Here is a 13,157-nt window from a genome sequence, read left to right as displayed (position 1 = left end):
GTGTACTGTGTGTTGGGTGAAGAAGTACTTTTAGATATATGTTTTAAATGTGCAGCCCATCAATTTCACTAGATAATCTCTAGTTCCTGTGTTGTGGGTAAACCACACTTACCTATTCAGTGTTTCCATATTCAAGATTTTATAGCTTTCTATCAAATCCCCCCTTAGTTATCTCTTTTCTCAGATCAACAGTTCCAGTCATTTTCATCTGTCCTTGTATGACAGCTGTTCCATAACACTAATCATTTGTGTTGCCTCTCTCTGTTTCTTTTCCAATTTTAAGATAACTTTTTTTGAGATGGGGCAATGAGAACTGCATGTGATATGCAGGGTGAGGGCATGCCATGGATTTATACACTAGCATTATGATCTTTTCTGTTTTAGGGTCTATCCTTTTCCTAATGGCTCTTAACATTGTTAACGTTTTTTGACTACCCATTCACTCTTAGCAGATGTTTTCAGAGAACTATGCAAGAGCATAAGAGTTGTGTGTTACCTTTCTTCCTTTAATAGTAACAGCTAATTTAGACCCCATCATTTTGTCTGAATGGTTGGGCTTGCTTTAATGACTATGGTCACCTCTTGAACCCTTTTTAAAAATCAGCATTTCACAAGCTATCCTCTAGTCATCTGGTATAGAGGCTGATTTAAGATTACACACCACAGTTAGTAGTTTCAAAATTTCATGTTTGAGTTCCTTTAGAACTCTTGGTATAATGCCATCTGGTCCTGGTGAATAATTACTCTTTAATTTATGAATTTGTTCCAAAACATTCTTAACTGACACCTCAAACAGAGGCAGTCCAGATCTTCTGCACTGCAGACAGATTCAAAGAATTCATTTAGCTCTTCTGCAGTAATCTTGTCTTCCTTGGGTGCTCCTTTAGCATCTTGATCGTCCACTGGCCACACAGTCTTAACCTGTGTTTCACTTTCCATATATGTAAAAAATAAAGTTGCCAATAAAGCCAGTGAATAACCACCCCTGTGATATGACAGGGTATAATTACCTTTTGTAACCCTGACCGATGTTAGGAGCACGGAGCCAGGAAATAAAAATCACTTACTAGTACAGTATTCCTTGTGTCATTTTTTATCACATCCAATCAGTGTGCTGTGAAGCTACATTAAATAGTGTCTGTAACATGCTTCAAGACTCTTAAATGGACACCATCATACCCAATGCAATAAGCAAAATGCTTCATTGAACTGAAGGCACTGCAGAGAGAGGTTTAAGGGAAGCCCGATCTAAATCTTCATTCCAGTATCATTTCCATAACATCATAGTACTAATAGACGCAATGAGATTTCCATAGGATATAGGGGATAGTTCTTTAAAAAGCGTTTTCACTCAAATTTAGCAAAAACTACATTTTTTCCTGGCCCAAAAGAAAAATGAAAAGGCATACACAGAAGTGTGCCATGGGAGGAATGGATGTTTTTGAAAGATGATTGATAAAACAAACAATGAAAAATTAGAGTAATAAAACTCTTAAGGAACCAACAGGGACTCATGTCAATGCACAAGAGGAACAAACATTTGGGGTCTCACTGTGCCTCTCAATTACCAAACTCAGAACAATGAGAGTCTACATACCTGGTAATTCTATCTTCCCAAGAATTATCTAGCTTACACATTTATCAACAGCCTGCTAGTTTGTGTTTTATCAAGGGAGTTTTCTTGCCTAACACCATTAATTTAACTTGTTATTCTTTGTGACTTTAGTAGGTTTTAACCATAGGAATCAAAATGTTTTGAGTTGTGTAAGAGAAACAATCCCAAACGCACACACAGGCTCATACCATGTATGTCGCACTTTAGCTGGGAGAATGCTTTTAAAACCTATAATAATTTCTGAAAATAAGTTGTTTTGATGGAAATGGTGACAGATCATACAACAGGACAAAACATGTGGCACTATAACAACTGTATTGGACTCAGCTTCCAAATAGTCAATCTTTCATGATTTGAGGTTAATTACTATATTTGTTTAGAGCTGTTTGGTTGTGGGTGTTTACAGAGTCATAGTAAAAACACCATCAAAAAGCAGATTCAAAGTACAACCAAGTTCTCCCTTAATCAAAACATACATCAGTATGAGAACTATGTAATACAGCAAACTTCCAAGTAAAATTTTGTGTTATGTTATCAGAAGTATCAACAGATTGACAACACAAAGGAAGAAAAGCATTTTCTACAATGCTATTCTATATGTTTCATTGTCTTGTGTTCTCAAAATGCTAGTCCATGTGTCACTTCCTCTTATGTTTATTCCCATTTGGACTCCTAAATGTCATTCCTTTGAAGAGTAAAGCTTACAGACACTGATCTCAATTTCCTTCTGGTCTCAAATGTAAAGTAACTTCCTCCACAATATTATAGGATAGATTGACTCGAGTCAAACTACACAATAAACACCGTAAGAAAAATGCATCTCATATGTAGCCAAAATAGCTCATTATATGTCATTATCTGTAACAGAGCACCAACTTTAAAGAGATAACATACATTAAACAAAAGCACATGTACGTTTTTAGAAGTATTGTGACAAATGTAATAAAAATAAATCTTAATTGGCAGAAACATGAATGTTAGCTTAGGAGTTACTCTGAGACCTCTCATTTACACAAGCTAAGTAGGTCCCTAAACAATATCACAATGAAAAGTAAACCCTGGCAGATCTTCATGGCACTGCTTTCTGTCCACACCCCAAAAATCACTCATTGACTGATATGGTCCTATCAACAGGCTGCCTCAACTGCCCTGGCTCTCCTAGTGAGTGCAGCTGAATAATCACAACCTCACTCCTTTTTATCCTCACCCAGAAGAGAGAAGCAGGGGGTGGAAAATGCTGTAGCCACAGCACAAAACCAGCAGGAGGATGGAAGTCATGTCTTTCTAAATCAGCAGCCTAGCGTAGCAAGGAGTGCCAGCACCAACTGTCCTGAAACTCCCCACATAGGAACATTCTGAGGAGTCCTCTAGTCATATGTACCCACTCATTTTTTGAAAGAAAAGGAGGATGAGCAGATCCCTGGGAAGAAGGCTTCAGTGGTACTTTTACCCTATTAGCCATTTCGTAACCTAGTCAAACCCCAAGCAAGGCATGAATCTTGCCCCCCTATTCAGCATGTATCCTCCATGTCTTAGAAATAGGAAAGCTGAATGCTCACAGGATTGCAACCCCCCCTTTTTTATTTGTATAATTTAAAATGAAATGAAACACCTATTGCCAAAGCACTGAGTGATGCATTACAACCATAGATACAAAATCATGCCACTCTCTTCCTCAGCTAACCCAGTATAGACAGCGTGACTTGTTTCCATCAAAGCACCTGGATAACCATTGAGGGTGCATCTACACAGTAGTGTTATTTTGGAATAACTAACATTATTCTGAAATAACTGTCCATATCTACGCTACAAGCAGTTATTTCAACATAAAATGTTAAAATATCAGTGAGCTGGAGGACTTCTTACTCCGACTTCTGTAACCCTCATTTCACAAAGAGTAAGGAAAGTCAGACGAAGAGTGCTCTTTCTTGGACTTCCTGCTGTGTAGACAGCGCCAAAAGCCAAAATAAGCTATTTTGACTTAAGCTACCCAATTGACATAGCTCGAGGCGTGTAGCTTATTTTGGATTTAGCCCTACTGTGTAGATGTGCCCTGAGAAAGTTAGTCAGTATATTTTTTACCATTGGGAGATCACCCATGGCAATAAAGACTGCAGTTCTGGAGTTATCTTTCAGTCTTCACAGGGCCAGCTTCATCAGAGCCACTGACAAGTCCTGGTCATTTTCATTTGGCATGTGTTCCAAACAAATGATGTATTTTAATCAGGGACCATCCAGACCATGATTTTTGTGCTGGTCCTGAGGATCCTAGTATGGCTGGGTGCAGAACCAAGGAAGAAAGTCACAAAGCTCCAGGGTTGGGAAGCAAAAGTTAATGGCTAGAGCTCAGAGTGGGATGGTGCTCCTCAGTCTTCACCAGCCAAGAGCAGACAGGAGACAGAATGGCAGCTGCCAGGCGAGGGAGACAGTCCTAGGAAAAAAGCACTAATCTCGTAGGTACCGAAGTAACTGAAACACCTATCAAAGTGGGAAATCTCAGCTTTCATTCGGACTACGCTTTGTTGCACCTGCAGCCAAAAGATCTAGATTATGTTTATTCCTGCTTTCAGCTCATCCTGCACAGGAAAAGAAGCCTGCTGGCTGTTTATTTTACAGTCTGCTAAAGAGAGACCTTCATGGTACTTTGCACAAGGCAGAAGCTAAAACAGCTTTTGTTTGTCAGCCTGAACGATTGCAGTCTCCTGAAAGGAAATCACGGGGTTCTGACAAGGAACAGGAAGCTCTCTTAGGAAGACAACAGGTTTGAATGGACCCACGCAGAGTAATGCACTGTTTCAGGGAGGGAGTGGGCGGGAACCCTCCTCTTTCCTTGGTTGCAGGAGCAGATTACCCCATGAACATTTTTGTGCATACTGCTATAAAGGAGTTCACCACAAACAGCAATGGTGTTGAAATTTAAACTATCACCTGTATATCCTTACTGAAAGCATATTAACTTCCACTCATGACAATTTTTCAGTTAGCAGGCATTTCTTCTGACATGCTAAGAGCATCATAAAAATGCAATGGGTGTTGTGATGGGGCATCTGCCCTGCACTGTCCCTTTAAGGGTAAAACCCAGCCCTGGTAGAGCGCTGAGAACAAAGCCTGCAGCTGAGACAGATATTGCCAATACAGCTGGGGCCTGTATAAATAAGGGCCCTGGGAGGGAGAGACTCCAACTTGGTCTAGCTGGGGAGCAGGAAGGACCTGGCTACTAAGGAAACTTGGAGGCCTCCCAAGACAGAGCAGTATTGGGGAAAAGCAGGCAGGGCTGGGGAGCTCTGGCCTGACTTCACTCCCAGGCTGCAGGGCCTGAGGCAAGGCCTGAGAGTACAAGGGCTGCAGAGGGGGCAACCGAGATAGCAATAGGCAGCAGGTCCACATCCCCTTGCCAATGACAAATGGCCATTTCAGACTGTAGTTTGTGACAGGGGCTAGATGATGACTGGCAATGGGTCACTGAGGTGGGTATAGGGGAGGTGGAGGTTCCCTGGAAGGGGAGGACCCCAGAGTGCTAAGACTGAAAAACACCCCTCTCCCCCAAAGGGCACTGAGACACACTGGAGTGGGCACTGCCATAGGGCAGGGTCCTGAAGAGAACAGCGCTGTCAGAGTGATGCAGGTCTGGAGCTGGAGCGTGAAGAGAGGACACAGAGGGACACCCACCAGAGGGATGCTCCCTACTTCCAAGTTAATTCCCAGTGCTACAGGCATGAGGCGCCATGATGGTGAGTGTCCACCCAGACATGTGTCTAAGCTCAAATACCAATCAGATGTAGGTGAAGAAATCAAACTTACCTGTTCACTCAGAGACAAAGCAACATCTAATAGAAGTGTGACAGGGATCCCAGGATTCAACTTGAACTATGGGACGGCTGAAGGGCTCTCTCTCACACCATGATGATCTTGGCAAACTACAAACTTCAGGCAACACTGCACTTAGACAGCCAAGGGCAGGGACACACCCATCTGAGTTACACACATGCTTCTTCTAGCCACTCACCAGAGAAGTTCCAGCCAATCCCCACCCCAGCTTTGCACCTCAGAACTGTACCCTCTTGCCCTTGTCAGACTCATGACTAGTGTAAGTTTGTTATTCAATTCACCCCTCCCTCAATGTGGACAGGATGAACTAGAGTAGCCTACGTAAACTGAGCTGAGATTTTCCAAGCACTTCAACTTATATTTTAGGTAAAATTCAATACAGGCTTATTAACTACAAATAGTTTTTAAGTGCCTATAAGCATTAAGCATAGAGATCAAAGTTGGTTCCGTAAGAAACAGGGGGTCCCACCCCACCAGCCAAGCCAGAGGTAAGCTGGAGAGTCCAGGCTCCTCCATCTGCCTGGGGTAGGGTGACCCCAAGAGCAGCACATGGCCCATGTCCAGGCCTCTGAAGCCTCCCCCATCCTTGACTCCCCACAGCTCTTACCCTGTATCTGGCTTCTGGCCTGGGATGAGGGTGATGCCTTGGGGGCAAAAGCACTGCAGTCAAGCCCTGGTAAGAATGATCTGGGCAGCTGTGGGGAGCCATGGACCTGCCTGGGCAGGGGACAGAGACATGGGCCAGTGGTTGCTCTCAGGGCCTACTACAGACAGGATCCAGCTTCCAGCCTGGCTGGGAGATGTGGGCCTCAGAGGAAAGAGAAGGGGTAGGGGACTTGGTTGGGCCAGGTCCATCCACTTTCAAAAAAGGCCAAAGCCTCTTGGTGCTGCTCTCCACCCTAACCCCCTCTTCTCCCGCCCCATCACTTCTGTTCTGACACCCTGGCTAAGAAATAAATTAAATGTGCAGTCTAAGTTCTATAAAACCAGACTTGAATGAAGCAGTGCCGTACCCTGATTCACGATACAGTTTAAAACCCCAGCTAGGGCTCTCTGCTAGCCCTGGAACATCCTGCCCCCATTCAAAGTCTTTGCCTATCAGGCATGCGTTCAGATACAGAGCTGTGGGGGGAGTGAGGCCAAGTCATGATGTCCCGTCCCATCTTTATAGTTTCTTCCAACTTGACTGGAAAGATCTATGCTTGTGACTAAGGGAAGGAAATCTGCTCATCTGGATCAAGCAGTCCCCATTGTGTCTTTGAGCACATGTCCACACTACAAAGCTGTGCTGATATAGCCCTTTCCTCTAAAAGTCAGTGTGTGTGAACGCTATTTGCCCGCTTTCCCTTGGTCCGCAGGAGAGTCCTGCTGCCCACCAAACAGAAGTCACACTTTCACTTGCCATGGCCATACTTTAGGGCTATGTCTATACTGCGCTCTCTTGTGCAAGAAAATATGCAAATGAGGTAAAGCAGTGAATAGGGGGGAGGGATAGCTCAGTGGTTTGAGCATTGACCTGCTAAACCCAGAGTTGAGAGTTCAATCTTTGAGGGGGCTACTTAGGGATCTGGGGCAAATCTGTCAGGGATGCTGTGAGGGCAGGGGACTGGACTCAATGACCTCTCAAGGTCCCTTCCAGTTCTATGAGATGGTATATCTCCATATATTATATTATACTTAATGAGCCTCCATTTTGCACAAGGGGCTTTTGCACAAAAAAGGAGCCATCTACACGGCTCCTTTTTGAGCAAAAACCCCCTCTTGCGCAACAGCAGTCCTGCCTGGAAAAAAGCGGCAGAACGGCTGTCACGTTGCTGAACTGGAGGGAAGCAGCCAGATCGCTGCTGCACCCCTAGGTGGGGGTGTTGGCCCCAGAAATTGATGTGGGGGGAGCCGTGTGGGGTATTGAATGGGAGATTATTGTTTGTTGATCTTATGTACGCTATTTATGTGAGTGTATAATGTCTATGTGTGTAAGTAGGAATCTGTAATCTGTGTGGAAGCTGAATATTTCTGTGAATGTGGTTGAGCATTGCTATAGACAGGCTGAGTAGTGAAGCCCTGTGGAACAATGGCCCTTGATGGCCCAAAGACACACCTAAAGCAGGAGGGCGGAGACCCAAGAGCTGCCAGCAGAGAGAGGCTGAGGACCAGGTGACCTGCTGCATACTAGAAGAGGCCAGGAAGGGTATAAAGAGGCCATGTGGTCGATGCCATTTTGGTTCTCAGCTCAGCACTTCATCCCAGAGGCAGCTCTGCAAGGATTGAAGAGCCCGGAAGACCTGTGAACCCATCCTGATCGTAGGATGTGCAATAAGAACTTTTAAACCAGCAGCTGCAACATCTCTGCTAGAGCCTGCATCGAGAACTGGGAGATTCGGTGCATGTAATGTACTGTACTTTAATAACCTTACTCTCATGCTTTTCTTTCTTGTGATAATAAACCTTTAGATATAGATTCTAAAGGATTGGCCCAGCGTGATTTGTGGGTAAGGTCCAGAGGGTAAATTGACCAGGGATCTGTGGCTGGTTTCTTGGAACCGGACAGGACTTGTTCGGGGTTGGTGGGATTGGGTGTTAGGACCCCCCACCTGTGTATGGGGCCCGGGGCCATCTGGGGCACGGATATTGCTGGGGTGTCGGAGGGGTTTTGCTCGGGAGGCTTCAGGCAGGCAGCTGAAGCGCTCTGTGGGACTGGTTTGTGGCCTGTGTGGAGAGGTCGCCAGTCAGGGGGACTGTAAGGAGCCCCGGATTTGAGCAATTCGCCCTGAGCGGACGCCCTCAGCTGTGCCCAGACACGGCCAGGTCCGTCACAACGGCTCTTGTGCAAGAGGGGATTTCTGTGCAAAAAGGAGCCGTGTAGATGGCTCCTTTTTGCACAAAAGCCCCTTGTGCAAAATGGCTGCTCATTAAGTATACAAATGAGGTGGGGCAATATTTACCGCTTCGCTTCATTTCCATATTTTCTTATGCCAGAGAGCACAGTATAGACCAGTGGTCCCCAACCTTTAGAGGCTCCCGGGTGCCCGGGGGCGGGGCCACTCACGCGCCGGGCGCCCGGGGGGTGGGGCCGCGCATCCTGGGGCACGCCAGGGGCGGGGATGCCCTTTCCCCCTGCGCCGGCATGTGCTCTGGGGCCGGGGCTGCCCGAGCGCCTTGTGCCGCCCGAGCGCCTTGTGCCGTGGGCCCGGGGCTGGCACCGCCGCCCGAGCCGTGCGCCTGGGGCCGGCACCGGTGCCACGCGCCCGCATGTGCCCCGGGGCTGGGGCTGCCCGAGCACCACGCACCAGGCGCCGGTGCGTGTCGCGTGCCTGGGGCCGGCGCCTCCAATGCGCTGCGCGCCGAGGGCGGGGCCGGCCCAGGTTGTTGGTGGGCACACACAAATGCCCCGGCGGGCGCCATGGCGCCCGCGGGCACCGCGTTGGGGACCACTGGTATAGACCTAGCCTAGTTGTTTGAGGGCAGGATCGTTAAGCACTTGTGAACTACAAAAGTTTTGTCAATCAACTTCAAGTGTGAACATAGCCCTCAGTCTCCACTGTATACAATTTCTGGGATATCAACATGTCTGGCTACTCCATTGTTGTGCCTGAAAGGCTGACTGTGGATGTTCCAAGCTCACAACATATTTCAGTAACACGTACACACAATACTTCATACAGCTGCATGTGATACCACATACAATCCAACAGGATAATTCATGTTCAACAGATCACAACAGATCAAGATTTTCAAAATGATACCTCATAAGGCATACTTTGTACAGAACACATAATTATGGTTCCAGTGGTGAATATGAGGCTTCTGGGGTGATGTTTTGATGTACAGAGTGCTACAATTTGGTATTACACACTCAGTATAAGTGAAAATAAAAATTGAGGAAGTAATGCTGCATGACAATCACAAGTGAGCTAAAGTTAGAGAACACCTGCTGATTTACATCCCTTTTAATGTGTGTCACATTGTGTTTTAGGTGCTATACCACAGTAACAATTTGGTATCTCTGTCCTTAGCCGTGCAGGCTGTCTAAATGAGCAACAATACAGATCTTTATTTCCAAGAGTAATAACAGAACACTCTCTATGACTGACCCTGTTCCTACTTCATTTAATGCTTATCTGTCAATCTAATCAATGGGTCCCGTAGATAATGTTATGTTATCTATGTACTAGCCGGCCCCAGCCAGGTGACTTGGTACTGGTGCTTCAGGATTTTGCAGATGATTTTGTAACTTAGGCTTCTCTTGCCCTTAGCTGTAGAAAAGCTTGTCTTTACCAAAATGAAATTGAGCCACATGTGAGTTCTCAATGTCACTTTGGTTAACTAGTGTGTTGGGAAGATTAATTTTTGTGAAACATTTCCACATCTTTGGCCAAATACAAACTGGGAATATTACTGTTATTAGAGAGAAGATGCAATCAGGTCTTAATACAGAAACGGATCCCTTGGCTAGTTCCATTTTTTTTTTTTTAAGATTTTTTGAAGATAAAATTCCACCTTTTCCAAGTTAGCCTTCGGAATATAAAATCAGATCCAAACTTGGACAATTACTCCATATTACAAATGACATGTATAATCTTAACCCAGGTGTGAAAACATAAAAGATATATAATGAACTGATCTCAACTGATTGCATGGCAATTAACCCTTTCTTCTCAATTCTTAAAAATTCTCTATACTATTCTTAGGCCCTGATTCTCCCACTAGATCTATTTAGGTGCAAAGATTCACTTGCATGGATCAAGTTGCAGAATCAAGGCTACTGACAGTAAATACTAAGACTATTAAGCAACAATGACTGAGTCTGTGTATAAAAATAAAAAAGGGAAAAATTATATCTTTTTCCAAAATATAAAGATTAAACTGTAGATATACTATGCTTTAATATTAAGCCAGAAAATCTGGACTCTCTCTTAATGTTTAACTTAACTAGAATCAAATGTCAAGAGGAAGGAAATACTTTCCAATTCTCTTGAGAGTGATTTATTTTAACCTGTCTTATAGTTAAACTCACAAAGGAAAATGAAGGCCTTTTACTAAAAGGAGACATTTTGGAAAAATTGATATTAAGAATATTATATGCTTATTTTACAGATGAAGGTTGAATATACAGTCTACTGGGTTCAAGATCGAGACTATTATATTTTTGTACACTGTAGAAATGTGTAAATAATGGATTAAACATTTTACATCAAGGTTGCTACCTTTTTCTCGGCCAACAGTTATTTGTTCTATGTGAAAAAAGTACTATCTTCTAAAAACAAGACAAGGTGATTTGCTTCTGTGCTGACAGTTTTTAGGACTTTTTTTATTTTTACCTTTGCTAAGAAGCCTTACATTTTAATTATGAACACAATGTGAATTTCAAAAAATAAACCTTAAAGACCAAATTTATCAAATTCCTCTTAAATATGCTTTTAAATCAAGCGAATATGTTCTCAGACTAGATTTCTCTTACTTTATCTACTTGTACATTTCAATTATTATCAATGGACATCTTTTATTTTGTTTGTTTGCAGGTTTGCTAGCTCTGACTGAAGCTATTCTTGGAGATTTTTTCCCTACGTGACAATGTCATTTTGTTAAAATCTCCTGGATTGCTTTCAATAGTCATCACTGATTCCAATCCAGACCAGTCTTGGAGAGCTGGCAACTCTATTTGTATGGGAAAAGAAAAATCTACATTTACCAATAAAAAAAAAAATCTATTCCCTGCAAACCTATCTATAGCTATATAATAACTTTTAGACAAGTGTATTAAGTTTCTCAGCTTAGTTTCAGCATTACGTTTGTTAAAACTGCATTGATTCAATTCAGAATGTGATAGTTTGCTCAAAGACACTAAATAAATTCAAAGTTTTTAGTTTGCCATTATGTTTTTTCTAATTAAAAATATTTTGTCCAGAATGGTCAATTTAATATCTAACACATACATAGTAGTTGACTCGATGGTTTATGGGTAGGGGGTTACACCTCCTAATTTACCGATCTGAACTCATTCTAGCCTGGTACTGACCACAGAACAGCTATCATCTGACACATGTTCAGTGATCTCTGTGACATGAATTGGTGGTCTCAATCTGGCTCTTGGTAACCACCTTACTACCTTTAAAAAATTACTCTGGTTATTAAGAGGCTGAAGATGGGGACATTTGTCATGGTAACCCAATTACTTAACTTTGTTTCCTCATGTATAACTAGGGGCAGAGGGCTATCTACGAACGTCGCGTTTGTGCTTGTCAGGTTTCCCTCAAATTACCCCATTCTGGGTGACTGGTTTGCCCTGTTGCTATTCTAGTGATAACCATGACAACAAACCCCAAATCAGTGGATGCTCTGAAAACAATTTACGTCTTAGGCTACTCAGTTACTTTGGTGCAGTGTTTCTGAAAGTGGGGACAGCTGTGGGAAGGAGGCAGCATTTGAAAAATTCACCAACCATCTGGTATACAGATATAAAAGTGGGGCAACACTGCCCTGTTAAGAAGCCCTGACGCCATCCCCAGATGATGGCAAGAGGCAGAGCTGAAAGCTATAGCTTTCATATCAGATTTGGTGTAGGCAGTGTTTCATTAATTTGAAGCTCCATCCTCTCATCTACTGGAAAAGAAAAAAAGAACTTTCTATCTCTTCTCTTTCCACTAAGACGTCTGAGGTGTTGAGTGGGGGGAGAGAGAAAGGAGAGCTCTGCTACTCTACCCATCTCCTGGCATCATTTTTAGGACCCTAAAAACAAATCACACCACATCTTCTGTTTGGGAAAGAACGTGAAAAAGATACATTCAGGACTGAAATTTTCTGACAGTGCCTCTCTCTCTCTCTCTGCATGCTTCTAGCAGTCAGTTTGATAAGCTTCAGTAATCCATCCATGTAGCTTCTCTTAATTAAAATAAATCTTGGCAAGATCTCTTTAGAAGGAAAGGAGCTGTGCTTTTGCAAATGAAAATGGGCATACTGACTACATCTGTGTCAGTCCAAAGAAAGATTTTTATCATCTTCCCAACATTAACAGCAGCCATTCACAACTGTATAAATGCTGTGCTTTAACACTAAAAACAACAAAAGCTTATGTTTCATTATTTTAATTTTTTTTGAACAAAGTAAATTGGTTTAACCACAGTGTCTATTTTGATATACTGTACCTTTTCTGGTGGTTCTAATAATTGTCTCAGAAAACAGTAATGGGTTTCCATTGGAAACTTCATCTATGGGCTTCTCTGGTGGTTTGTTGGCAATACTTTCTTTCTTCATATCCTTCTTTATTTCCTATATGGGAGGAAAAAGGAAAAATAACTTACAAGATGTCTCAAAGAACACTAACTCAAGTGCCCAGTACTGGAAAAGGTCACAGATGTGAACTTAATTCCCAAAGGATCAAAATCTGATAACTAGACTCACCATATTTTAAAATTTCACAATAATTTGGAAAACAAACAATTAATGGTCCTGTAGTACCTTAGAGACTAACCAAAAAACGTAGATGGTATGACAAGCTTTCATGGCACAACCCACTTCTTCAGAGGGCAAATATCCCAAATAACCCAAATAATAAGAATTATTCTTCCTCTCGCTGCAGAAAACAGAGTTACACTCTTACTATTGTACAGTTACACTGGTGCCAGGTTACTGCCACCCCAATGCATGAAACAACTAGACATTTTTAACTCATGTTTATCATACTTAATGACTTCCAAATACATTTAATTAAATGAAA

At 43.0% G+C, this 13,157-nt stretch overlaps 1 protein-coding gene across 7 annotated transcripts in view; it reads right to left on the bottom strand.

Annotated features, from left to right (window-relative positions):
* The window catches only part of SH3KBP1 (SH3 domain containing kinase binding protein 1), a 327,120-nt gene that overhangs the window by 196,930 nt on the left and 117,033 nt on the right, over window positions 1–13,157 (bottom strand). For all 7 annotated transcript variants that reach the window (XM_075913587.2, XM_075913595.2, XM_075913614.2 and 4 more), the window contains one exon: window positions 12,586–12,709. In XM_075913587.2, the coding sequence (XP_075769702.1) occupies window positions 12,586–12,709 (124 nt within the window). Of the gene's footprint in view, window positions 1–12,585; window positions 12,710–13,157 lie in introns of those variants that run through there.

The sequence above is a fragment of the Pelodiscus sinensis genome, chromosome 1 (genome assembly GCF_052426305.1).
Source record: "Pelodiscus sinensis isolate ZL-2025 chromosome 1, ASM5242630v1, whole genome shotgun sequence".
Taxonomy (NCBI): domain Eukaryota; kingdom Metazoa; phylum Chordata; order Testudines; family Trionychidae; genus Pelodiscus; species Pelodiscus sinensis.
The sequence above is the reverse complement of the archived record's forward strand: the minus strand, read 5'-3'. Positions and strand labels throughout refer to the sequence as shown.